The 25,427-nt window shown below is 43.4% G+C and overlaps 3 protein-coding genes and 1 pseudogene across 9 annotated transcripts in view; 2 read left to right on the top strand and 2 right to left on the bottom strand.

Moving 5' to 3' along the window:
• Positions 1 to 1,568: 1,568 nt before the first annotated feature.
• On the top strand, positions 1,569 to 18,213 carry LOC309714637 (uncharacterized protein). 2 transcript variants are annotated; one of them, XM_082547191.1, is made up of 4 exons: positions 1,569 to 1,837; positions 3,226 to 3,329; positions 4,303 to 4,899; positions 5,251 to 6,140. In XM_082547191.1, exons 1-4 carry the CDS (start codon positions 1,789 to 1,791, stop codon positions 5,926 to 5,928), a joined length of 1,428 nt encoding a protein of 475 aa, XP_082403317.1. In that variant the 5' UTR covers positions 1,569 to 1,788; the 3' UTR covers positions 5,929 to 6,140. The 2 variants fall into 2 exon arrangements, with proteins under 2 accessions (XP_082403317.1, XP_082403318.1); XM_082547192.1 differs by lacking the exon at positions 5,251 to 6,140 and adding an exon at positions 17,988 to 18,213 and having other exon boundaries at positions 1,592 to 1,837.
• LOC309714674 (kinesin-like protein KIF1B) lies at positions 9,328 to 17,325 on the bottom strand. 3 transcript variants are annotated; one of them, XR_014278979.1, is made up of 11 exons: positions 17,033 to 17,325; positions 12,409 to 12,551; positions 11,660 to 11,879; positions 11,055 to 11,151; positions 10,703 to 10,934; positions 10,471 to 10,604; positions 10,309 to 10,370; positions 10,069 to 10,214; positions 9,709 to 9,890; positions 9,545 to 9,616; positions 9,328 to 9,444 (listed from the first exon to the last, which is right to left on the bottom strand). XR_014278979.1 is itself a non-coding variant. In XM_082547277.1 (10 exons), the coding sequence occupies exons 5-10, from the start codon at positions 10,724 to 10,726 to the stop codon at positions 9,601 to 9,603; spliced, it is 564 nt and encodes a 187-aa protein (XP_082403403.1). In that variant the 5' UTR covers positions 10,727 to 10,934; positions 11,055 to 11,151; positions 11,660 to 11,879; positions 12,409 to 12,551; positions 17,033 to 17,325; the 3' UTR covers positions 9,328 to 9,600. The 3 variants fall into 3 exon arrangements, 2 of the variants coding, with proteins under 2 accessions (XP_082403403.1, XP_082403404.1); XM_082547277.1 differs by having other exon boundaries at positions 9,328 to 9,616; XM_082547278.1 differs by lacking the exon at positions 17,033 to 17,325 and adding an exon at positions 12,805 to 13,642 and having other exon boundaries at positions 9,328 to 9,616.
• Positions 18,214 to 18,232: 19 nt separating the features above from the next.
• LOC309714661 (leucine-rich repeat-containing protein 31-like) lies at positions 18,233 to 23,028 on the bottom strand (annotated as a pseudogene). Its single transcript, XR_014280683.1, has 10 exons — positions 22,477 to 23,028; positions 22,292 to 22,358; positions 22,060 to 22,144; positions 20,935 to 21,118; positions 20,570 to 20,665; positions 19,704 to 19,806; positions 19,457 to 19,561; positions 19,214 to 19,378; positions 18,942 to 19,097; positions 18,233 to 18,668 (listed from the first exon to the last, which is right to left on the bottom strand). The product of XR_014280683.1 is annotated as a leucine-rich repeat-containing protein 31-like (transcript).
• Positions 23,029 to 23,598: 570 nt separating this feature from the next.
• Positions 23,599 to 25,427, top strand: part of LOC309714677 (kinesin-like protein KIF1B) — a 137,847-nt gene continuing 136,018 nt past the window's right edge. For 2 of the 3 annotated variants that reach the window (XM_082547298.1, XM_082547300.1), the window contains exon 1: positions 23,599 to 24,287. Coding sequence is in view for 1 of the 3 variants with exons in the window: in XM_082547300.1 (XP_082403426.1) it covers positions 24,223 to 24,287 (65 nt within the window). In the remaining 2 variants the exon portion in view is untranslated. The remainder of the gene's footprint in view (positions 24,288 to 25,427) is intronic. The other variant, XM_082547299.1, reaches the window with a different exon arrangement.

Below are 25,427 nucleotides of genomic sequence, written 5' to 3'. Positions count from 1 at the left end.
TCCTTCAGCACTAGTTTTTCTAGTGCTTTATCAAGCTTTGCTTGGAGCTCAAAGTTTCTTCCCTGCATGTCTAGGAGTTCCATTTCTTTCAACTTTTGAATATCTTCCTTTTCTAGAAGCTGGTTGAATGATTTGTCTACTTGATCAGGAAGTTGAATTTTGTCTTCCTGATCACAAAGAGGAGAGTTGGGCTTTACTGTTTTTTTCTGTTTTCTCTGAGACATGTTTGAATCTGTAAACTGTCACTCTGTTTATATCTGAATTAACTAATTTCAAGAAACTGTTGCAATTACCTGGACTGCCTCAGCCCAGGTGATGTAACATTAGCAGACAGAGGGTTTGATGTTGCAGAATCTTTGGAGCTGTACCATGCTGAACTGAAGAGCCCAGCTTTCACCAAAAGGAAGAACTAACTGGGCCCTAGATTGCCCAATCAAACCTCTTAATGCCACCTGCCCTCTCCTACATTAACTGTGGGCTCACCTTGTAGAACAGAGTTGAGTGTGGAAGAAATGGCAAAAATATGGAGCTGAAAAGCTGAGAGAGAAAAAGAAATGATAAATAAATCAATGTGTCAAATTAACTGACATGTTAGCTGGTAGAGTGCCCACTGCATTATATATATATCATCTCTTTTTTATAATAAATAATCAAAAACTTTATTTAAACTAAGATTTTAAAAAATATGTGCCGTGATTGATGTGCTCTCAGACATGTGCTTCAATCCACACACAAATACAAAACAATCTGACCACACGTACAACTGTTTCACAAACTCTATAAAGCATTCACACTCCAATGGATGCATCAGAAAGCAGCTTGGGATTACAATCTTGTCCAAGGATATTTCGCCTGCAGACTGGAGCAGCCAGGGATCAAACCAGAAAACTTTCTGATCAAAAGCTGACTTGTGCTAAATGCTGAACGGCAGCCAACCCATTTTAGCCATTTAATGAATGTGCCATTTAATCTTGGCTGCAGCCAAGATTAAATGGCACATTCATTAATTACAGAGTTACAGATTGTTACATGGAACTCAAAAGAAATAATGAACCCATCTCGTGTCCTGTGTCTTCTATAGCTGTCTGTACTTTTACTTCCAAAGTTCATCAGCAAACATGTTTGCAGGCCTCTAATTATCAGGCTGTACTCAAGCGCTTGAATTCAACCTAAAAGCTGTGCTGTCATACAGAACCAAGTACCCTCCGCGGAAACTATAGCTAATGTCACAACTGGATCTGATGAGACAGCTATGATTTCTGGACTCGAAGTAAATAATCCTGAATCAATTTATACAACATCAGTTTGTTTGTTTTGCTTTCATAACAAATAGTTTGAGCCATATACAAATACAGAAGTGACAAAAGGAAACATATTTACAATCCAAAGTCAGACTAACAGTTTTCAGTAGCACAGTCTTTTATTTACAGTCTGCTTCTCCTGGTGGTAAACCTCTATCACATGTTTGGATTAAAAATTAGGCCTATATAGCTGCTGGTTCCAGTTTAAGCAATATGTTAAAAATACTAAATTCTTCATTGATTTGAGCTGTGGGGTTTGCTATACACTGGCAGAAAATTGTAGAGTAAATGGTGAAAACGAACAAACCAAATAACAAGATCCTTGAATTCCATCTTTTTTATTAACAGAAACTCCAACAAATTTGTGCCCAATCGATGATGTTTGGGACATGAAAAGTCCAGTCCAGCAGGTGGCGGTAATGCGCCTTAAAGCTTTAACCGCCAAAAAATACAAGAGCAGAAGAAGAAGAAGCCGAGTTCCCGCTTTATGGCGTTTTTCTCTCCGATTATTGTCAAGACTGATTTAACACTTAAAGGTAAGTATCGAGCTAATATTAATCCGAGTCTAGTTAATCTTGAGTTTAGCTCCTGAATGAGGCTTTCTGTTGCTCTCCTCGGTGTCTCTTCTCAAGTTTTTGTGAACAAGTTGGAAAAAAAAATCTGACTAAATTGACTCAAGCTGCTTTAAACTAATTCACAGAAAGATATCAGCAAAAGGTTGTGAAACACAGAGAAGAAAATAATTTATTAGAAGAAAGCTTTTAAATGAGCTCATTGTAATCAGAGTTTCTGTTATTTTATTAGTCTGTTATTAAGGCTACTTAGCATCTCTGTGGCACCTGCACAGCTTATGAATGCAGCTTGCTAACTAAGCTAGCTAGCGCCACCCTTCTTCCATATAAGGTCACTTCCGGCTCCAAAAGACCCAACATGTTGGCGGTAAAAGTGCTATAATGAAATACATTTATGAGAAATGTAAAAATAAATGTGTTCCAGGCTAAAACACAGCTGCCTTTATCAGCGCAAAGTTGTGATGAGGCTTACTCAGATGATGGCTCAGATTTCTACACCCACTCGGATATACAGATGAAATCAAGACAAGTACATCAATACAAAAATTCACAGGATTGTTCAAAAATAATAAATTGCATGAATATAGGAAATCTTCCTCTCAGTGACTGAGTTGTCTCATTGTGTCCTCATTTTTTATAAATCAAGGCCTGAGTAACCCAACCTTAAGTGTTCATTAAGGTTTTTGTCACATAGATAGAAAATAAACTCAGAGATTAAGCGGCTGTTATAAACAGAGTGATTAGTTGTTCTGGTTTACGTGCTGAAAATGGTTTTATTTGTGTATGTTCAATGTGTTAGACTTGTACATAGTTAAATATATGATCAAATAATGTTGAATCCTGGATATGGATTTGTAAGCAATGAAATTTGAAATAAGGGGGTAGGAACAAGAAAACTTCATCCTACTCCTTTTCGAGCACACACATTCTGTAGACATAGATATTTGCATGAAAACTTGATGATTTTTAAGTTTTGTTATTTTTATTTTTTTCTGTTGTTATTTCAATTATATTTGCATGTTTGAAATAAATTTTATCTATCTATCTATCTATCTATCTATCTATCTATCTATCTATCTATCTATCTATCTATCTATCATTTCTCACGGCACACGTATATTGTCGGGTTTTTTCTTGGCCAGGGCATATTTTAAAGAGGAATTGCTCTCCTGGTACTGGTGTGCCATACTGCTGAATTTGGTATCGGTGCTCAAACCTTTTGTGTTTGTTTCAAACAAGTTGTCCACCCAGGGAAGCTAAAATGTGTTCTGTGTGTTCTCAGATGAACATATGAGACACTTTGACTCTTCAGTGCAGTGTGGAGCTTAACAAAGTTCTGTTTTGTGTCCCAGCTGATCAGGAGGAGGAGAAGAGTCTGACGGAGCAGCAGAGGAAATTTCAGCTACTTGGACTCAGTTCAGCCACTGCAGAGAAAACAATGAGCTCAAAACAGAAGGTGACAGATACTAGTGTTAAGAAATACTCCATTAAAAGCTGAAGTACTGATATGTATATTTTATGCTAAACTAAATGAACCTTGTGCAATAATAATGTAATGTAGAAATAATGTATACAATGTATACAATGCCTACATCTTAGACGGTGACGTTGCCTCTAAACATCAAAATGAGCAGGAAGATGTTAAAGTGGGATTCAGCAGGATTCAACCCTAAAATCAGCTGTAGTGGCTCAGTGTGGGGAAAAGGGTCACAGCTCACAATCATTTCTATTGAGAGCTCCAGTAGATTTTTTTTAATGTGCAGGCTGTGATCAGCTGACCTGCTGCTCTCTGTGAATTCATCCAGATGTCAGCAGATGTTTCACGAGTTGTCCTGGCTGATTTCCTTTCTCTACACTGACAGTACACTGTCTTTATATTATACACTATACTGTTGGTATGTGGGTGGAGCTCAGTGAATGAATGTCAGCATCATGAGCTTAAGTTTAAGTTAATCTCTGCTACACTTGATGTAATCTAACTCTGACATGAGCACCACAGTCACTGTGCACCAGTCACACACTGTTCTTTACTTAAATCCATCACATTACAGTAAACTTGCCTGCTTATCCTGCACTAACCTGCAGAGGATTTTACTGCAGTCTTTAAATCACATTGTGAGACAAACTGCACACAAACAGTTTGTGTGTTTACTGATGTTTGTTGGGCTGATAGAATCGCTGCATTTGAAATTACCTGCCACATAAAAAATATTACTCCATTTATTCTCGCTCGTCTTCTGTATTGCTAACTAGATGTTGAAATACCGCGACCGCAACTTATCAGCACCTGCAGTCGTTCAGGTTCTGGTGGTGTTTGGTGCCACACTCCACCTTCAGGTTTAAAACTAGTGTTAATGGAGGGAGTTTGAAGCTTCAGTTTGTTTAATGACTGCATTTCACTCACTGCCTCTGTATCTCTGTCACTGCAGGACCAACATGGACCGAGAAGTCAGCGCTCTCAGGAGGCCGACAAACCTCACAGAAGAAAGAGAGAGAAAAAAAACACCTGTGACGAGTGTGGGAAGGATTTTACCTGGAAGTTTAAACTAAAACAACATCAGCTCATCCACACTGGAGAGAGACCGTTCAGCTGTGACTTGTGTGGAAGGTCGTTTTCCTGGAAGAATGCCCTAAAAACACACCAAGTCGTCCACAGTGGAGTTAAAGCTTACAGCTGTGATCAGTGTGGCAGAGCTTTTACTCGAAGTAGCAACTTACAGAGTCATCTAGTTACCCACTCTGGAGTTAAGGCATACAGCTGTGACATCTGTGGAAAAACTTTCAGCCAGCTAGGGTACCGAAATATACACCTACGCATTCACTCTGGAGAAGATGTGTACTGGTGTGATCAGTGTGGTAAATACTTTACAACAGACGCACAGTTACAACACCACATGTTTACCCACACTGAGGAGAGACCTTATCAATGTGACCTGTGTGAGAAGACTTTTAAAACTCCACAGTACCTGAGACAACACCAACAGATCCACACCAGAAAGAGACTCTACAAGTGCAGTTACTGTGAGGTTTGTATTTTTATTTTATTCTTGTAAGTTCAGTCTGACTGTTTGGAACAAGTCTGCTCATTAAATTGTGTTAGCATGTTAGCACTTCTACTGCACCGAAGAGTAGCTCTGAGCCATTATTCAGGTTTTCATTTCATTTAAGTGTAAGTCAGATGTTACTGTAATATTAAATAAGTACTGCTGTAGTATTATGGTGGTAGTATTGTAGTTATTGTAGCCCAGTAAACTGAGTGTGTTAATCGAAACAGTAAAATGTAATTGGACGTCTGCAGAGATGCTCTTTATTTCAGGCGACTTTCAGGATAAAAGTGTTGAAGGACTGACTTACACTGTCTTTGTGTCTTTGTTTAGAAGCAGAGCGACACAGATGGATCCACTTCTCAACCCTGTCATCGCTGTGGTGGTGGGAAAGACTTTCGTTGTGACATCTGTGGAAAAACTTTCAGTCAGCAAGCCAGCCTAAAAATACATCAACGTAAACACACTGGAGACAAACTGAAATACTGCAAAGAATGTGGGAGAAGCTTCCCCACATCAGCTGAGTTAAAACAACATGAACTCTTTCACAGTGGGGTCAAGAAGCACCTCTGTGATCAGTGTGGGTCATCCTTCACCACTGCAAGTCAGCTTAAAACACACAAACGAGTCCACACAGGAGCGAAACCATACAAGTGCAGACACTGTGACAAAAGCTTCTCACAGTCAGGTAATCGTAACAAGCATGAACGTACACACATGGAAGGAAACTACAGCTGTGAGCAGTGTGACAAGAGCTTCAGTAATCTCAGTTCATACTCTGCACACAAACGATCCCACGTTACTACTAAACTGTTTCACTGTTACCACTGTGCCAAAACATTCACTTCATCATCTGCTCTGTGCAAACATCAGCGCGATCACGCAGGGCTGAAATCGTTCCCATCACAGGATCAGAGTGAATCTGAAGAGAGGGAAACATCCTCTGGTTTCAGAGTCCAACTTAAAACCCTGGAGATCAGGCTCCACAGAGCTCAGGTCGGCTCTCCTTAAGTTTAAGTTAAAGTTCAAATGAGGCTGTGAATCAAACTTCCTGTAGTTCCATTTTAATCTTTATAAATTGTTCTTCTGTTTGTGTTCAGTCGTTACCTTTTTTTTCAGTGGTTGGATTAAAAATCAGTTTTCTGTTGTTCAAGTTTTTATTGAATGTATTTTGTTAAATAAAGTTAAAATATTGTTAAATAAAGAATTGTTTGAACGACAAAGATTTTGAGCCATGATGTCATTTCCTGTATTTCAGAGTAAAGACTGAAGTGACAAATGGAAACATGTTTACAGTCATGGAATAAACACTGATGGGTCATCTGTAGGAAGTTCTATTGCTGACCTGACAGACTCGACCTTGTTTACAAAGAAAGAAAGGAACTGATGACATGTGTCAGCAGAGGCTTTCAGGGTTGTTTAGAGTAGAGCTGATAGTCTTAAAGAACACGGCGATTATGACAATTTAACACAATGATCTGAGAAAAATGTCTGTTTCTCTCATTTTTACTGTATTCTGATCAAATTTCCAACATTCTTTTAACATTTCAAAAGAATTTGTCTTTCTTCCACTTTCACACTTGGCCCTAAAAACACCAACATCCGTGCATCACCCTTGTGTCAGTCTAATGAACCTAACATGTGAGTGATACATAACACACATTCACACTGGCTGCATATATCAGTCCGGGGGGGGCAGAGCAGAACTCTGTATGAATCAGACGCGCTCACATATTCAGGCTTTCCAGAGGCGTTTACCATCAGAAGAAGCAGAACAATGAATCATCAGCACCCCGCAGAAGAACACAGCAAGCAACAACTCTAACAATAAAGACGTGCTGGAGCCAAAAGATGCAGATAGCGAGTTTTAAACAATAACGCACAGGATCAAAGGGGGAGAGGGTAAAAACCCACTGCCTCCTGAGATAAAGATCAGCAAGTCAAGCTGGCAGCAGACGACACAAAACGCTCTCTGGAGGAGGCGGCGACTGTGGAGCAGGCCGACGGAGAGGCGGATCGGCAGACAGGAAGCTCCCGGGGTCCCACAACAAGATGTTGCGCGTCAGACTGGAGCAGGATATCCCCATGTTGGTGACACTGCCCATCGAGGTACAGCCCAACTTGGCAAACCAACCCTTCCCTTTCTTGGACACCACACTGGCTGATCTGGGCATCCAAGACTGAGTCTCACTCCGTGTGGGGACGTTTTTTTGTTTTTGTTTGTTTTTTAAGAAGCAATCATGTGTATATATTCAGCTCAGAGCTGAAGGAGAGGGTGGTTTGGGTTGACAACAAGAAGACCCATCCTAGAGGTACGGCGGTGGGATCCAACTGCAGGGATGTGGTCAGATGGCAGTCTGTGGAAATCAGGTGACAGTGAGAGCAACTTGATTTTCCTATTTTGTCCTTCAGATACGAGTGAAAGCCCAGATGCCAGGAGACAAGCAGCTCCAGGAGGTCCTGTACAGCACCGAGGTCCACACTGACCGCTCCTTCTGCTGCACTGGAATGGATATCCTGCCCTGGAAACAGACGTGTGCAGGTCTAGAAGCAGTTTAAATCCCATACTTTTTTGATCTGTGAGGCTCTTAATGTCACGTCTGCAGCCATGAAAGTCAGCTCAGGGTTTCTTGATTCTGATTTTTCTTTGCTGTGTCACATTTAGCTCATATCTGCATTGCCATGCCCTGAAAACAAGCTGCTGGGCTTTAGTCAGGCTCAGGGACAACGGGAGATCTGAGGAGCAACACAATGAGAACAACTAAAACTGAACAAACTTAACATCTGATTACCTTTTTTATTTGTAAGAAAAAGTTTAACATGAACGCGCCAACTGTCCACAGCAAAGCTTATTATGACAAGACTGCTTTTATTCAGTGATGTCAAAGTGTCATCACTTCATACCTCTGAACTGACATTAGATGTATTGCATACCTTGTTAGAATTACACTGTTGAAGCATTTGTAAAAAGCTTCTGTCCTTGTTAATTTATGTTTTAGGATAAGTTTTTGGGCTGTGTAAGGTCACAGGTTGCATTTCTGAGCAGAGTAGTAAAGGTAAAGTAAGTGTTTTCAAAACTAGCCACTCAGCATGTGTACAAACAGTGAGAAATCTCTGAAGAAAACCGTTTGAAGGAGCAAGAGCACACGCGTTTCTCCACAGGTTAAAGCCCGCTTTAATAATCAATATGAATCAAAGACTTCTGTCAACACAAAATAAATGTAAGGAAACACATCCAGTTTCTATAACTGACGACAAGCTTGGACCACAGTGATCTAAACTCATCCTCTACATTGGAAATGTAAACAAATGTAAATGTGGTTTTTACTGTACCAGAGCAGGGCTGTGTGTGTAGAGCACAGCCAGGCAGCTGAACACTGTATTGTTCTCTTTTTGGTCCTCTTCGAGCGGGAGACGAGCCACCAAAGCTGGCAACACCGGTCAGTGAACACATTCAGTTTTCAGGCCCCTCTTCTGTGGAACCAGCTTCCAGTTTGGATTCAGAAGACAAGATTTCAAGATTAGGCTTAAAACTTTCCTCTTTGGTAAAGTATATATTTAGGGCTGGACCAGGTGACCCTGAATCCTCCCTTAGTTATGCTGCAATAGATGTAGCCTGCCGGGGATTCCCATGATGCATTGAGTTTTTCCTTTCCAGTCTCCTTTCTCACTCAGTATGAGTTAATAGACGTCTCTGCATTGAATCATATCTGTTATTAACCTCTGTCTCTCTTCCACAGCAGGTCTTTTATCCTGTCTTCCTTCTCTCACCCCAACCGGTCACAGAAGATGGCCCCGCCCCTCCCTGAGCCTGGTTCTGCTGGAGGTTTCTTCCTGTTAAAAGGGAGTTTTTCCTTCCCACTGTCGCCAAAGTGCTTGCTCATAGGGGGTCATATGATTGTTGGGTTTTTCTCTGTATCTATGAAGCGCCTTGAGGTGACTTTTGTTGTGATTTGGCGCTATATAAATAAAATTGAATTGAATTATCTGAGGAAGAAGCAGAGTTGGTTTGTTTCCAGCTGAAATCATCCAGGCTCAGGAATTTGAATCGATCCACATCATTTCTGCTTGAACTAGAGAACATGAGTGTCGACTTACATTTGGTCTGTGAGACACATGTCATAGTGACAGTATTTGGGTTAATATGGCATTACTCACCCTGGTCGCATTTCTTCAATATCAGGCACCAAGTTCAGGAACTCGTTCTCTTGCAGCCCGCGCAAGGTAGGAGGTCTCCAGAGTGGGAACCATCGGGAAGTTTTCACAGTCTGAGCAGGAGGGACTGGAGGCACGTGAGCTGTTCTCAGGGGTCCTTTAACACAAATCACACCAAGTTAGAATCAAATAGATAACCTGTCAATAACCGTTTGCAGATCGAGGTCAATGTTCCTAAAAAGATGTTTACTTCTGGCCCATGGAGCCACAGCACGAGTCCGACAGAGAGGGGCAGGTAGAGGAAGGGGTGAGGGTGGCACTGCTGAAGCTCGTCACGGATGGATCACGTCCGATCGGTGAGATGAGAGAAAGCTGAAGTGAAACAACAGCAGGATGAGGTAGACGTCAATATAGGAACTCCCTGATGTGACACAGAAAGGCTATTTTTTTATTTCTTTGTATTATTTCTCACCTTGCAGTCACTGATGCTGTTCACCAGCTGCTTGTATTCAGTATTGAAGGTGTGTGTCAGAAGGCGCAGGCACTACAACACAACAGGAACAAGACCGATCAGCTCCGAGCAGAGAAGGAAGAAGGCAGCAACAAGAACGCCCACTAAGCCCACGTTTTTCTCACCTTGGTGGCCAGCTCCTTCTCACGCTTTCAAAGGTGGTGCTGGAGATCTGCGAGGAGACGGAGGTGGATGTGGACAGAGTGCCGGAGCTCACGCTGGGGGACAGAGACTCACTCAGGGACTTGGTGGTGGGAGCTGTTCCCACGGGAGCCGCCTCTCCCAGAAGGTGACGGGTCTTTTCCACCTGGACGAAAGATGGGGGCGAATGTGAGGTGGGGAGAAGAGGGGAGGTTAGTCATGTAAAGTCTGTACTCTAAGAAAAAACTTTTTAGAATAGCACTTTGGTCTTTGAGTTGAAAAGTCATTTTTCCCTCTACGATATTAAACAGATTTATTTCTTTATGAATCTTTTAAGGCCCCACCTCCTGCAGCTGCTCCATCTTCTCCAGCTCCCACTGGTGCTCTAGGATGAGGCTATCTCCTCTGGGCCTCCAGCCGGCCAGGTTCTCCTCTCCACGCACATAAGCCACTGATGTGTCCAGGACCTTCCTCCTCCTCCTCTGCATCCCTGCTCAGGACATGAGCCCTCATTAGGATGAAGCTCTCCACAGAATTATGATAAAACAGCTGCCGTTCTTTAAACATGTTTCATGGCCGCTCACCTGGGCTTCCAGTGTCAGACATCTTACACAAGCTCAGCTCGTAGATCCCAGTCACTCGGTTGCTATAATGAAGCAGAAGTTTTGAACAAGGAAACTTTGTAACAGGGCAGATATCTTTGATTGTGAAACAGAGATGGCCACAGTGCAGCAGCCCAGATTTACCAGTCAGGAGTTTTGGAGTATCCAGTCCCAAAGAGGTTCTTGAGAGAACGGGGTGGGGAAATCTTGGCGTCTCGGGAGTAAAAGACCGTGCAGATGTCTTTGGTGATAATGGCAGGCTGGATGCAATGGTCCAGCTGCAGAGAGGAGATAAAGGGTGTGTGTTAGACACGATGACATCAAGAGACTTAAAAACACGTACAAACAGGTACAACACGGCGGAGCAGCGGCTGACCTCCAGATACGCAGATAAGGTCATGTAGATCTTCTCTCCGTAGGGAGTGACGCGGTTGAGCAGGAGGGAACCTTTTAAGGGTGTTTTTATTTGTGCTCCCTGGCCTGGAAATAAACGGTTTCCGATCAGACCTGCTTCATCTTTGTGCCCTTGGTATCTGACTCGCTTGCTCCCCCATGCATTTTAAAAGAATCCTTCTCTTCAGCATGAAGTTCTGGCTCAGCTTTAGTGTCTGCGTTACATGTACACAAAGACAGAAACATTCAATGATAAAAACACACAGTGGAATAAAATTGTAAGACGTCATCAGTTGATGCAGTTTAAGGACACTTGTTGTTCTGTGCAGTCTCACCTGGAGCTCACGCTTCTAGTTCATGCCATCATGACCAAAGATTCTTCAATTAATAGTTTAAAGATGTCCATGAATGCACTGCTAACTGCTCTTCACCCTGATAAAAATCAACATGCATTTAGAATAAGAAACACTTTTACAAAACCAAAAGCTTCACTGTACTTAGTGATTTATACGTCTACAAAACAGGTTCAGTTTGTAACTGAGAGAGCGGCTCAGTGGCGCTGAATTATATTTCCAATAGAAACACAATTTCATATGTTGTAGTAACAACACACTGCCACAAGATGTCAGCCTAGGCCTACTTTACCATGCTGTTCCAGTACAAAAGAAAAAGTGACAGAGCCTTGAAAGAGTGACAGAGACACTTTTTATGAACTCATCTGTAATGTGTCACCTTTTCTGTAGGATGAAGAAGTGCTTCCCTTCTTTTAAAGTAAATACAGGCTTACAAAGATCCTCTAAACATGTTTCTGAAATAATCCTAAACACAATCATTAAATCAAAAATGCAAGAAACTATTTATTTAATCACTCTTCTTAACTTAATTCCTTAACTTAGTAAAAAAATAAATAAAATAGACAAGAACTTTTCTTCTGTCTCACCTCTGTCAGTTTTCATGCTGTTGCAAGAACAGGTGGAGGTGCAGGTGGAACTTTGACTTCAGTGTGGTTTGTATGTGCAGGCAGGAGTGTGACATCTCAGGACAGCAGAGGGTTGTCGAGCACGGTGACTCCTGCTGCGACACCCCCGTCTGACTGTCCTGAGCTCTTGGTCCTCAGCAGATGGCCCACACACTCATTCATCACCATGTCTTTACCCTGCCTGTAAGAAAACCAAGAAAAGGCTAACATTAGAAAAAGCCACCAACCAATCCCTTTTACTCCACCACCCAAAAACCAGTGAGAAACACTAGTTAGTATTAACTTGGAATCAAAGTGCACTAATCCCCAGGCTCCCAGCATAACATACAGTCCAACACAAACTCCACAAACTGTCTTGCTTCAGCTGACTTTCCTTCACCTTCTCTCCAAACAATCTGTTGTGCTCTTTTCAGCACAAAGCCACACTCCTGCTCACTGATCCTCACCTCTTTTTAACCTAGTCTCAGCAACTTTGTCCCATAGCTTGCACATCCTTTCCACCTCCATCTTTCTTCCCAGCCAACTGATACATACCTTTTCTCCTTCCTTAAAAGCCAGCCTAAGAAATACGAGTTCATAAACGCCACAGAGAAATAAATCAGAGGAATAAAATGCAAATGATATTGCTTACACTGAACAGCAACACCCAGGTGAGGATTATCTAATGCCAAATTTTCCAAACAATGAAAAAACCGTGCCCTTTTTCTCACCATGTCTAGAGTGTAGAGGTCAGCCAATGTCGCTCGGATCTGCTGCACAGCTTGAGGCTGGTCTGGGAAGAATCTGTCCAGGACTCCAGGTCTGGGGAGCACTTGCTGAACCTTCTTGGTACCAGCCAGGTGAGCGCTGATATCTGGACACAAAACCATAGAAAAAAAAAAGAAAAAAAATGCATCTATTAATCACCTGGATCACCTGTTGAGAAAGAAAAAAGAAAACAAGCAGAAGAGAACAAGAGTAATAGAATAAACAACATCACAATGATATATGGGAATATGACAGTAAATACTAAATATTAAACATTATTGTGCAGCACATAAGATCAACAGAACACAGTGTGCTTTGAGGTAGGAGCCAAAAAGGGTGAAGTTTGTGTGTGTGAGCACCTGTGAGCATGGACGCGCTTGTTTTTTAAAAAGGTTCCTTCATGTAATGATCTGCTAGAGGGTGTGGGGGGGCCACAGCCCCGTCCTCCAGGGCATGAAGCAGGTATGGAGGAGATCAAAACTCCAGACATCCAGAGGCCCCCAGAACACAACAGACCAAGGAAGACCAACAGAGGGGCAGCCGCGCCACTGTCCCAGAAAGAGCTGAGGAGAGTCCCAGATGAGGGCTCACTCAGCAGCCGCGGAGCAGAAGCCAGGGGGAGTTGCAGTGACGCGCCCGTGAGCTCCGCCGGCAGCCAGCCGTGCCTGAGTGACCGAGCCCCAGGCCGAGAGGCCGGGGGCACCCCCACCTCCGAAGTGGCCCGAGCGAGCCCCAGGCTCCAGGCCCCGATAAGCGGCCGCCAAGGAGTGAGCCGGTGTGTACCTGGACGCGCATCCCCGGACACAAAGAACCACCAACGCACCGATGTCTGAGGGAGTCCGCCACTGGCAGGGGAAGTGGTGGTGGGGGGAGATAGGCCTCCAAACCTTGGAGGGCCTGAGATGTCCCCAGAGAGGTGGCGTCTGATACCCAACCTGACATATAGACACAGACATACAGGCACACACAGACACAAACATCCATTCCCACCCTCATGCTCTCATATGTACTTACTCCACACTCAACCAACGTGGAGACAGACATAAAGAGACGCTGTACACACGATCACACTCCCCAAGCGTACTCTACAAACCGGGTCTAGGTACCCTTGCCCCTGGAGGGGGAACTGCACCCAGACCCAGGTGGTGTTACCCTTTTCCCTGCGGTGGGGAGAGGCAGACCACCCCAACTCCGCAGCAGCAGGGAGGCCCCAGACTCCAGACCGCAGTCGGACGGCCAACTCCTCCTCCTAGCCCCCCCGCTCCAGCAGGCCGCAGAGAATGGGGGTGAGAGAAGACTCCAAACCTCCCTCAACCCGCTCATTGTAGTGTTGATGCATGTGTGTTCTAAGGTGCATTTAAAACCCAGGAGGGCATGGAGCTACCTGCCAGAGAGCAGCAGGTAAGCGCATAGTCCCTCCTGATAGCCCTCAATGTCTACGTGTATTTAAAATTGAGAGGTGGGCAACGACACCAGGGGTGGGGTGTACATGTATCGTGTATCCATGTATCCATGTATTGTGCCCACCCCCAAGATCCTATATGTATGTGTAATGAGAGTGTGAGTAATGTGAATGTCTAAGTTGTGGGATAAAATTGAGGCAGAGGCAGCCAGAAGGGGACAGAGGGGGGGTAGCCTCCTCTGCACCCTGGTGACACCCCCATACTCCGCGCCCCGCCAGGGAAAGGGGGCCCAGGCCCATCCAGACCGGGGCCCAGTGCAGCAGCGCCTCCCGGCCCCACAGAGCCCGGGACAGTCCACCCAACCCCACCACAGAGAAAACTGCACCCACCCCACCATCCACTCATCTTCCAGACTACATAAGACAATAGACGCCCAAGCTGAGATCTTCCTCCACCTCTCCTGTATCTCCCCCTCCTGCAGAGAGAGTTCCTGAAGAGCGGAAAGCTCCAGAGAGTTGCAGCATGGCCTGGAGGTGTCACTATCACAATCTGCGGGGAGTATGATCATTTGTTATGAAAAAAGAAGACCCAAATGCAGACTCACAGGCTGGCAAGGATAAACTAAAGGCAGCCTGTTTATTTTGGACGGAGAGAATGATATGAAATATCTGACAGGGAACTGAGAAACTCAGAAACCTATACTGGGGGATAACACTAGGAAACATGACCAGTGAAGCTGGGTGACGAAAGGAGAAGATTAAACAATAAACACACAGGACGGTCATTAGGGAAGAGGAGACGGCAGGGACAAATCAGGAGTAATGAGACAGTTACAGCAAAACTCAACATAACCAACAAAATAAAATAGGAAGCACGTGTTTTGATCGCTGGCTCCAGTCTGCATGCTGAAGCTTCCTTTGGTTACAAGATACAGAACCAACGTTAGTGTGAATGAGACTATGAGAATGTTATATAGCATTTGCTCCACTTTGAATTCAGTTTGAAGAAGTAAAGAGACAAACAAACTTAAAAGAGACCATAGGATTAAAAAAACACAGACACCGCAAAAGGACGAAACACGGGCAAGAAGCAAAGTAAACAGAAAAGGAAGCAAGGAAATAGAAAGATAAGATCCACATGAATAGAATAGACAAAATATGAGTGCTTCAAGCAAACTGTGCAGGAATAAAATATAAATAGCAAACAGCAGAAATAAATAACAAATGGGGGAAAATATGTAGGATGAACAGGAACAAAGACACTGGAGAACAAAGTGGTGAGGGTTACTCAGACCACCATTAACTGACTAAATACATGGGAACTGGCAAAGTGAGACGCGGTCACAGAGAGTGACAAGGTACAAGGCGCACAAAAAGAGGGACTGGCAAAATTAGACGTCTATCAGAAGTACAGAATACAGAGACAGACAGGCAGACAGTGAAACAAACATGGAGACAAAACCTGCTACACACAGAGACAACACTAACACGGCCTGAACATGAAAGGAAACAAATTTAGACCAGCAACTAAGAGGAAGCACTAATTTGGAAGGGAAATAATACCAGACATATGGTGCACTCTGAATATCACCAGTCTGTTGCAAAGCTAACAGAGAGACAGACAAGCATTCACACCTACAGCTAATTTAAAGATACCACTTCAGCGTCACAGCTGGGTCCTTCTCTGTGTTATAAACGACACAGAGAAGGCCCCAGCTGTGACGCCACAGTAGTTCATTTGTTGACTGATACATCGATGTAGTCTCTCAGGAACGAGGGCGAAATGCCAACGACCGCCTGTCTGTTTTCAGGGCTGTATTTGAAGCCATGCTCCAATCAGGCAAAGTTTTAAGTGTTGCACATTTCGATGGGTTTCTTTCAGCTGACATAGTTTCCATTTGGGTCATGTGGTGTTAGATACCCCAGCGTGTGGTCATAGGGTGAAGAGCCCGGACGATTAGTGGGATTTTAGGTGTGGTGTAAAAATGACGCTGCAACTTTAAAAACGTTGTTGCTTTAAGGATTAACGTACAACCATACTTGGGCTGAGTTTGACACTGGTTCTCTTCAGTAATTAAAATAGCTTTAACACATGATAAGATCAAATGTCAGCTACACTGTGACAGTCGAGGGGCCACACTCAGATATATTTATTCGCTTGTTCTCTTTGTGTGATAAGAGTTTCCATCTGAATTTAACCCCTGTGTGGGGCTGATCTTTCATTTCATTTTATTTCAAGCTCAGATTCTTTGCCTTTTGCACATTTTCTGTGACGAGACTTCAAACCATTCCCACCGTCCTTATTAATCAACATGGTGAAGTGATTCTTCGCAAGGTGATGGGATAGGAAGAGTTTCAGAAAATGAGGCCTTTTGTCTTTATTGGAGAGGTCAGTGCAGACAGGACGGATGGGGGGAAGGCGAGGGGGGAATGACACACAGGAAACGGTGTTGGTCAGACCCAAAGACAGGCGTGGGCAGTGAGGACTCTCACCTTCAGACTCACTGTCTAATCAGTCTGACAGTGAGTCTGAAGACAGAGCAACCCAACACACGTTACTATGTTCATCATCATCATCATTGTTTATTTATATAGCACTTTAAAAACACACAAGGCTGACCAAACTGCTGAACAATAGAAACATAATAGATACCATAAGAATAATAAATACGATACAATAATAAACATAGCGAAAAACAATAAAATACAAGTCAGTCAACCACTGAGTCAAAAGCCAGTGAATAAAAATGCTTTTTCAATCTGGATTTAAAAACCAGCACTGATGTCGATTGCCTAATGTGAAGAGGAAGATTATTCCAAAGCTTAGGAGCCACGATAGAGAACGCTCGGTCTCCTCTCAGTTTCAGCCGTGATTTGGGGACTGAGAGCAACAGCTGCTCAGCTGACCGGAGCGAACGAGTGGGGACATAGGGCTTCAGCAGGTGCCAGACCATTTAAAGATTTAAAAACCAATAAAAGAACTTTAAAATGAATCCTAAATTCAATTGGAAGCCAGTGCAGGGAGGCCAAGAGTGATGTTATCACTAAGCAGGACATTAAATCAAATTAATGAGACACCAAAACAAGAGCTGGAGCCCAAGACAGCCATGAAGTCACAGTGTACACAAATACACAAGAAACACAGAAACCAGCTGGGTGGATGTGGCTCGGGAACCTTCTGTTACCTTGAACGTCGGTGTTTTGAACGCTGGCTGCTCCAGTCTGCTTGTATTTGTCCAAGATTTCCCCTCATATCTTGGTTATGGTTATTTTTTCTTTTATTAAACTGATCACACTCCTGTTCATGAATAGAAAAAAACCCCATCAGTGTATTTTCACTTAAACAAGCAGCTGTTTTTTTTGCATTAAAGTTATATAAAAATGTAACAGTGCAAATTCCTCGCTGACAGTTTAACCAAAAGGCATTTCCAGTGGAAAGTAGCCGACATATCCTCAGCATAACCATGTATAATATCCACAAAACCTGAGAAGGTTGGAGAGAAGGTAGGTGAACTCTGCTGGGATCTGCGTTTAACAAAGTGTCTAAAGACGAAACAAAGAAATCTTTCTGTAAATGTTCAGATGCACAGACTGGACTGAAAAAGAGTGAAAAAGCAGCTAACGTCCAAAAATAAGAAAACTTTGAAAGAACTCCAAAAAAACCTGGAGAACTTTTGCTCAAAAAACAGTTTTGTTTTTTTTAAATTACAAGGCAATCTGACAAAATGTCATCAAATGAGACTCAAGACTTCTGCAGGTCTCTGCCATGACTCAATTTTTTTTTCTTAACGGCAGAAACAATTGTTCCTTTTTTACTTTGTTTCTATTTTCTCTTCTTGTTTTTATCTGTTGAACAACAAACAACATTCATGCTGATTCACATAATATCCTGTCTCTAATCTCTGGGATTTCCTCGTAGCTCTTTGATGCAAAGAACATCCATCAAACGCTCCAGCTTGTGCTCAACATCATCGTGAACGGTGAAGGTACTCTGACGAGAAAATACTCAGTCGACCTTTTGGTTGATTTGTTAAAGAACCCCAAAATAGCTGATTACCTAACAAGGTATGCAGATAATTCACAGCTCTTTTCCTGAATAGCTGCTTTAAAACTCTGCTGAAAGCCTTTGTCCATTTCCAGGTATCCCCACTTCTCGGCATGTGTGTCTCAAGTGTTAGGACTGCTGCATTGGAAAGACCCAGACCCTGCAGCCAAGGTGAGAGACGACAAATATGATAACCCACACCAGCTGTGCTTAACTCTGTAAGTTCCCAGTATTCCCTGAAACCATCACGTGTGACACAGTTTACATCAGACGTGATGCAGCTGACCTCAACACTGACCTTCTTGTGGTAACAGAGACTTAAAAAAATAATAATAAAGCAACAAAGTGGGTCGCTCTTTGACAGTAAATTCCAGTGCGGTCCGCTCCAATCTCCTCAGGCTGACTCTCTTCTAGGCTCTCCTGACTGTTCCCTTTACATGCTGATGATGTGTCTTGTAAATCTGGATCCCTTTCCAGCAGGACGCTCCTCTTTTTCAGACAGTACCTGAGCTGCTCTCTCTCCTGACAGTCAGCTGTCCACCTCTGCATGGCCAGTCGAGCCAGCGCCGGCATTTGAGGCAGAGCTCGGAGCAGAGCGGGCAGCCAGGCTGAGCACGGAGCAGAGGTTGAAGGTCGCAAACTGACATCCACGTCTTCCAGAGAGCCCAGACCTCCTGCTGCAAACAGACTGCACCAACCGTTGTCTCCCACCAAGCTGTTGTAGGACAGATCCAGTGCACGGAGTGAGGAGAGACAGCCCCGTCTGCACACGGCAGCTGCACAGAGGAAGAGGACCCATTGATAACTGATCACTTTATGCCTGTTCACTTTACTGTTTTGTTCACAATGTTTCTGATGGAGACAAAAATAACACCGAATAGTTTCATTGTTTTGTTTTATACGACAGCTACAGATGCTGGCAGCATGAAATAAATGAAAGAAATATCAATTTCCTTCAGGCTTTACTTGTCTTAATATACATTTATGCAGCCTAATGATCCACTACAGACCAAAAAAGAAAAAGTATAATGTCATTGTGTGTTAGTTACCCAGATGTTGCATGTCATCAGTGGTGAGCTCGCAGCTGCAAAGACGGAGCTCGCTGACGACTGATGGCTGCAGAGCATCCAGCAGGAGCGCCAAGTGACCGCCAACCACTTTACACCAGGAAATATCCACCGTGCGCAGATAGGACACCGCCAGGGCTGATGCATAAACACAAAGTTTTCACCATTTCAGGCTAGAGGGTGGAAGAGGTATTCAGGGAGAATGACTTGAAGGAAAACTTCTATAAATAAACAAGTGTGTGTGTGTGTGTTACCCAGAGCAGTGAAGGACTCGTTGCTCATGTAGCAGCTGTTGAATGGCAGCCTCCTCATTTGTGTCGCAGGGAGGGCGGAGACCAGCAGGTGGACCACACCTCCCACTTCCTTATTGGATGACACATCAAGCTCGGTCAGTGCAGTGAGAGAGGGCAGCACCTGGACTGAAAAACAACGAGTCACATGACTGCTGCAGCGAGCATGCGATTAGTGTCCGGCGTGTGAGATTGGTAGCAACTGACTCAGAGCCTCTAGATCATCTCGCGTGAGGCAACACAGGTGGAGGTCGAGTCTCTCCAGGTGTGTGACGTGAGCCAGGTGAAAGGTGAGGCGGCTCAGTCCACCAGCTAGAAGCAGCTTTACAGTATATTAATCAGAACAATGCTGCTCTCTAATGTATCTTGGTAAAGCGCAGAAAAATCTAATGTTTTATATGATACAGTGTGATTTCAGTAACATATCATAATGGAGGCTTCAGCAAGTACTTACGAAGGAAATCTTTCCTCTGCTCTTCAGTTAGTTCATCAAATACCTCCCAAAACATCTGTATGGTGGGGTGGCGGTCATGATATCTCCAACCATAACTTGTGTTCTGAAAACAGTGAAAATGACTGTTATAATCATAGAGTTTGTAAGGTCAGGCATACACTATGTTGCCAAAAGTATTCCCTAACCCATCCAAATCATTCAATTAATGTGTTCCAATCACTTCCATGGACACAGGTGTATTAAATCAAGCACCTAGGCATGCAGACTACTTCTACAAACATGTGTGAAAGGACGAGTCGCTCTCAGGAACTGAATGAATTCCAGCATGGTAATGTGATAGGATGCACCAGTGCAACAAGTCCAGTCATGAAATTTCCTCGCTATTAAATATTCCATAGTCAGCTGTTAGTGATATTATAACAAAGTGGAAGTAATTGGAAATGACAGCTAGTCAGCTGATGCTAAGGCTCATAGTGCACTTAAGTCACCAATATCTGCAGTCTGCTGTTGTTACAGATGTCCAAACTTCATTGGTTTCCATGGCTGAGCAGCTGCATCCCAGCCTTACACTGACAAACACAATGCAAAGCGTCAGATGGAGTGATTTAAGCATCTCAACACTGGACTCTAAAGCAGTGGAGATGTGTTTACTGGAGTGACGAATCACACTTCTCTGACTGGCAATCCGATGGATGTGTCAGGGTTTGGTGGTTGCCAGAAGTACTTGTCTGACTGCACTGTGCCAAGTGTAAAGTGTGGGCATGTGTGCACATGGCTGGGCACCAGTGCACAATACAAGGTCCATAAAGACATGGATGAGTGAGTTTGGTGTAGAAGAACTGGACTAGCCTGCACAGAGTCCTGACCTCAACCTGATAGAACATCTTTGGGATGAATTAGAGCAGCAACTGTGAGCCAGGCCTTCTCCTCCAACGTCAGTGTCTGACACCACAAATGCACCTCTGGAAGAATAGTCAAAAAATTCCCATAAACACACCTAAACCTTGTGGAAAGCTTTCCCAGAAGAGTGGAAGCAGTTATAGCTGCGAAGGGTGGGCTGACTATTATATTATACTATCATACAAAAGTCTGGATTAAGACTGAGATGTGACTCAAGTTCATATTTGTGTTAAAGCAGCCGACTGAATGCTTTTGACAGTATGCAGTACACAGTTATTGTGCTACAGGACAGCTGTGAAACTACAGCCTGTGTCTGTTTGGCTGACTGTACCTGTTTGAACTTTTCCCAGTCATGCACGTCCTGGCCGACCAGCACTCCCTGCAGCTCCTCTGGTCGAAACAGCCTCACCAAATCCTGCTCACACACCAGGAAGAAGCCTCGCTTGAACTCCTGGAACAGATTCTCCACTGATGTGTTGAAGGCATGATTCACATAGGCCTCCACAAACTCCTTCCTGTTTAGGAGGGAAAATGTTAAATTAGCAAACATTTCACAGAGACAAAGGTGCTGCAGATGAACCTCACAAACACTTCATGTTTTATATTTACCTCATATTAAGACCTACTAAGGACCTGATTGTTTTTAATTATGTCCTGATACATAAAACCTGAGAGCTCACATAACTGCATATGCTCAGAATAGACAGCACACATGGATACAAATTACTGCCTTGCAGCAGCAATCTTCAGACCATCACTATGAGCTCCATACAAGGTTACACTGTTCCTGTTATTAACAGCAGGGGGCACTATCAGCCACAGACTGGGAGCCAGATATGCTCTGCTGGTGCCTCATTGTTACAGAGGAAAGACTCTATAGTGAGAAACAGCTGAGGGGGAAACACTGATCTGGAAACGTCTGAGTGTTACAGAGGATATACATAGCACTGTGGTTCAGTGTCACACAATCACAAACAAATACAGCAAAGTACTAAAAAGGGTGTTGCCTCCAAAGATTGCTTTTACTGGTTTGGAGCTTAGGAGGCTTAATAACAACAGGCATGAATGAAGACAGATCAGAACAGCTGTTTGATCACAGCATCCAGTACCAACACAATCATCCACACTCAAGAGCCTGTTGGCTTCAGAGTCAGCAGCTGAATGTCTAAAATATCAAATGTCATTTTTGGTCCATCAGCTACAGCATGAACTGCTTAAAGTGAGAAGCAGCCTGAAGCCCGACAGATTCATCTTTCCAGACTGAAAATATCTCAGAGTGAACCGAGTGGTGCGTTTTCAGGGTGATCTCACAAAGTCAAATCCCTTTAATGATGTTCTGTCCTGTCTTCCTCTATCAAAAGCACACAAACACTATAAAACATTGTTTCGGTGCTTTGGGGTTTTGTTTTCTACACAGAGGTATAGCACGACTAGACCCTAAAGGCAGGCTGCTCACCTACAACCAGCTCACGAACATCTTTCCAATGGAGCTCGCTGCCTTTCTCGTGGATGAGGGTCACTGTGATCCTCCGCTGGATCCCCTGCAGCAAACATAACAGGAGCTCAGGATCACAGTGAGCACAGCTAGAGCAACATTACGCTTTAAAAGAAGATATTCAACTGTGTACAAAGGAAGCAGTTACCACTGTGTGAGTAATAAGGAAACAACATGTGCACCAATCCTGTACCTGGTGCAGCAGGTAGGTACCATGACAGGGCAGGCCTCCACTGTGATCCACGATGGCTGGGATGTACCTGTGCATGGAGGGAGGAGGTGACACAACATCCCAACTTATAATATTCTTCCTGGAGATCATTTTTATGGTTCCTTTAAAGCTTGTGCGTGAATATAACACTCCAGATGGATACTCACTCTCCAGTGGGCTCCAGCTCGCTGATCTCAAACCAGACCAGCAGGTCGTACTTGCTGACACACTGACCCAGGTTGGATTTGGTGATGGTGTTCAACTTGGAGGCTGCAACTGGCACACACACACACACACGCACACACACACACGCACACACACACACGCACACACACACACGCACACACACACTCAACGTTAACAAGTGGGAATTTTTCTGGATTTAAGAGAAGGTGAATAAAAGTGAGCAGTATTTACTACATGCTTTGGGTGACTAAATGGAGGATGGATAGGTGACATGAAAACACTACTGACCCTTTATACTGAGCCAATAGCTCACACACTTCTATTAAATCTGTCTAAAGAGCCAGTAATCACAGAGGATAGATACTGGAAGAAAACTGAAATGTTAGGAGGAACTAAATCACACATTACAACACCAGTGGCAGCACCCTGCTGTCTCACACATCGGGATCACGGTCCTGTTGAAGCGGGATAATTGCTAAAGCTCACAGTTGCATTCCTCTATACTCAATATGATGGAAAAAACTATTTTAACAAACAATTAAAAAATGAACAAGTAAAAGATCTACTATAGCCAAAAGAAGACCATTTACAGACTATAGCCCTGTGAACAAGTATTTGCCTCCTTTCTCATTTCCTATCTTATTCCATATTTGTCACACTTACACCTTTCACATCAATACATTTATAACATTAGACAACAATGTCTAATATTCAACGGCAGTTTTCAAGGGCAAAACGCTATCCAAACATACTTGGTCCTATATGAAAAAGTAATCACACAGAAAACCTGATACCTTGTGTGTCACCTCTGACACCAAGAACTGCAGCAAGCGTTTGGTGCTAGAGGTCACATTTGGACTCTGGACCTCTGTGGAGTGTGCACATGATCTCATTACTGTCTAAAAATCCAAGGAGTGCTGAATCATTGAAAAATACACAGTAACAGGTGTGTAGCATCGCTAACTAGGTAGCAACAAGCCTCTAACACAGTGTGTATGCTAGCGGCTAATCTAGCAAACAAATGAACAGAGTGCTTTTAGCTGTTGCACAAGGATAAGATGATAAACTGTGTGTCTTTTTTATAATGACCTGCTTCAATTTACCTTAATCCAAGGAGTGCTCAGTGTGGGTAAATCTGCCATGAGCAGATAAAGTGGATGAGTGGGACTAGGTAGGTGTGCCGAAAACAGGCAACAAAGCTGACGCTGAAGAGTGTGCTGAGAACATAGTGGCGCCGCCAGCAGGTTTCCGGCTAGCAGGAAGACTTTGCAGTAACACCTCCAACATTGGCAGTCCCATTTTGTGAAAGCCAATAAAAAAATAGCTAGGTTTCCATGTGTCATTTGTGTGGAACAATGCTGCACAACAAGCTAAATAGATTTAAAAAAAACGAAAAAAATTGTTGAACAACAGAAGATAAATGTCCTTTTTTTCTATTTCCAACTGGCCGGCTGTGTGGTGCGCAGCCTTAAGAGGCCAGCATTCAGACCCCAGAGTTTAACGGCCAAGTTCGAGTCTCTGACGGTCGGTCTGCTATAGCGGGGTAGGCCGAGCGAAAGACGAAGCTCCGGGCTCCTCCTTTTTCTCGTTTCTCTTTTTTTCATTCACATTTATTTACATTTATTTAGATATCAAGCTGCAAGTAAAAGCTCAGGGAAACACTTTTAAGGCGCCCTTTAAGGTACCCTATATATGTCCTTTCACATCTTATCACTTCATACAGTGCTATGGACCAGTCTACACCTGCTACTTTCTGCACAAGCTTTTATCACACAAGACCCGCTGTTTACAGGTAAGAAACACAGTGTCAGTAATGTTAAAGTGGCTGTGTGGAGTAGCACAACCACTGCTAATATAACACTTTTCACATGCATTTCTACATATTACAGTGTCTTTTACCGTCTTTATGGTGCTAGCTTAAAGTCATGCTGTAAATGTTAGCTTGTAGTCAAACATATTCCGACCATGTTAGGACAGAAATATTGGCTTCTATCATGACTAGTTAACAGAGATGTTAACTGCCCAGGCGTTACTGTAATCCGATTACTTTTTTCAAGTAACGTGACACACTGTTTACAGCAACACTGTTTACAGCAACAATACTGCACAACAAGCTAAATAGATTTAAAAAAACGAAAAAAATTGTTGAACAACAGAAGATAAATGTCCTTTTTTTCTATTTTCTTCTGGCCGGCTGTGTGGTGCGCAGCGTTAAGAGGCCAGCATTCAGACCCCAGAGTTTAACGGCCAAGTTCGAGTCTCTGACGGTCGGTCTGCTATAGCGGGGTAGGCCGAGCGAAAGACGAAGCTCCGGGCTCCTCCTTTTTCCAGCTTTTTTTTTTTTTTCATTCACATTTACACTGAAGCTGTGTTCACATTCATCCTTTAATCATGACAAAACGTGAGGAATCACACTGAGGTGAGACCTTGACAACAGACAAATCAGAAGCCGACACCAATGATAAGAAAGAAATTCATTTACAGACACTGAAAAAGCAGTTTAAGGTTCTAGATCTGGATGATTACAACACATCATTATTTATTTAAAGCAACCCAAAATGCACAAATGACTATAACCAAGTACATCCTGTGATTCAGCAGCTGATGGAACCAACTTTAGCAGCAAAAACTTGAGTTAATCATTTTTCATTAGTGTTTCACAGCCAGAGATGGGCAGTAACGCGGGGTAAAGCGTTACTGTAATCCAATTACTTTTTTCAATTAACGAGTAATGTAAGGGGATTACTATTGCAAAAAAGGTAATTAGATTACTGTTACTTTCCCGTAAGCACGCTGCGTTACTGCGTTACTGAAAAATTTTTGGCCAGAGTGCCTCATGACAATAACAGCTGTGTGCAGATCAAGAATGGATAATCTATGGAGGAGTGCAGAGAGAGTATGACCGTGCAGCGTTTAAAGCGTGGAAGTACTG

This window comes from Aulonocara stuartgranti, assembly GCF_965226115.1.
Source record: "Aulonocara stuartgranti genome assembly, chromosome: 9".
In the NCBI taxonomy this organism is placed as follows: Eukaryota; Metazoa; Chordata; class Actinopteri; order Cichliformes; family Cichlidae; genus Aulonocara; species Aulonocara stuartgranti.
Note: the sequence above shows the minus strand (reverse complement) of the source record. Positions and strands in the feature narration are given on the sequence as shown.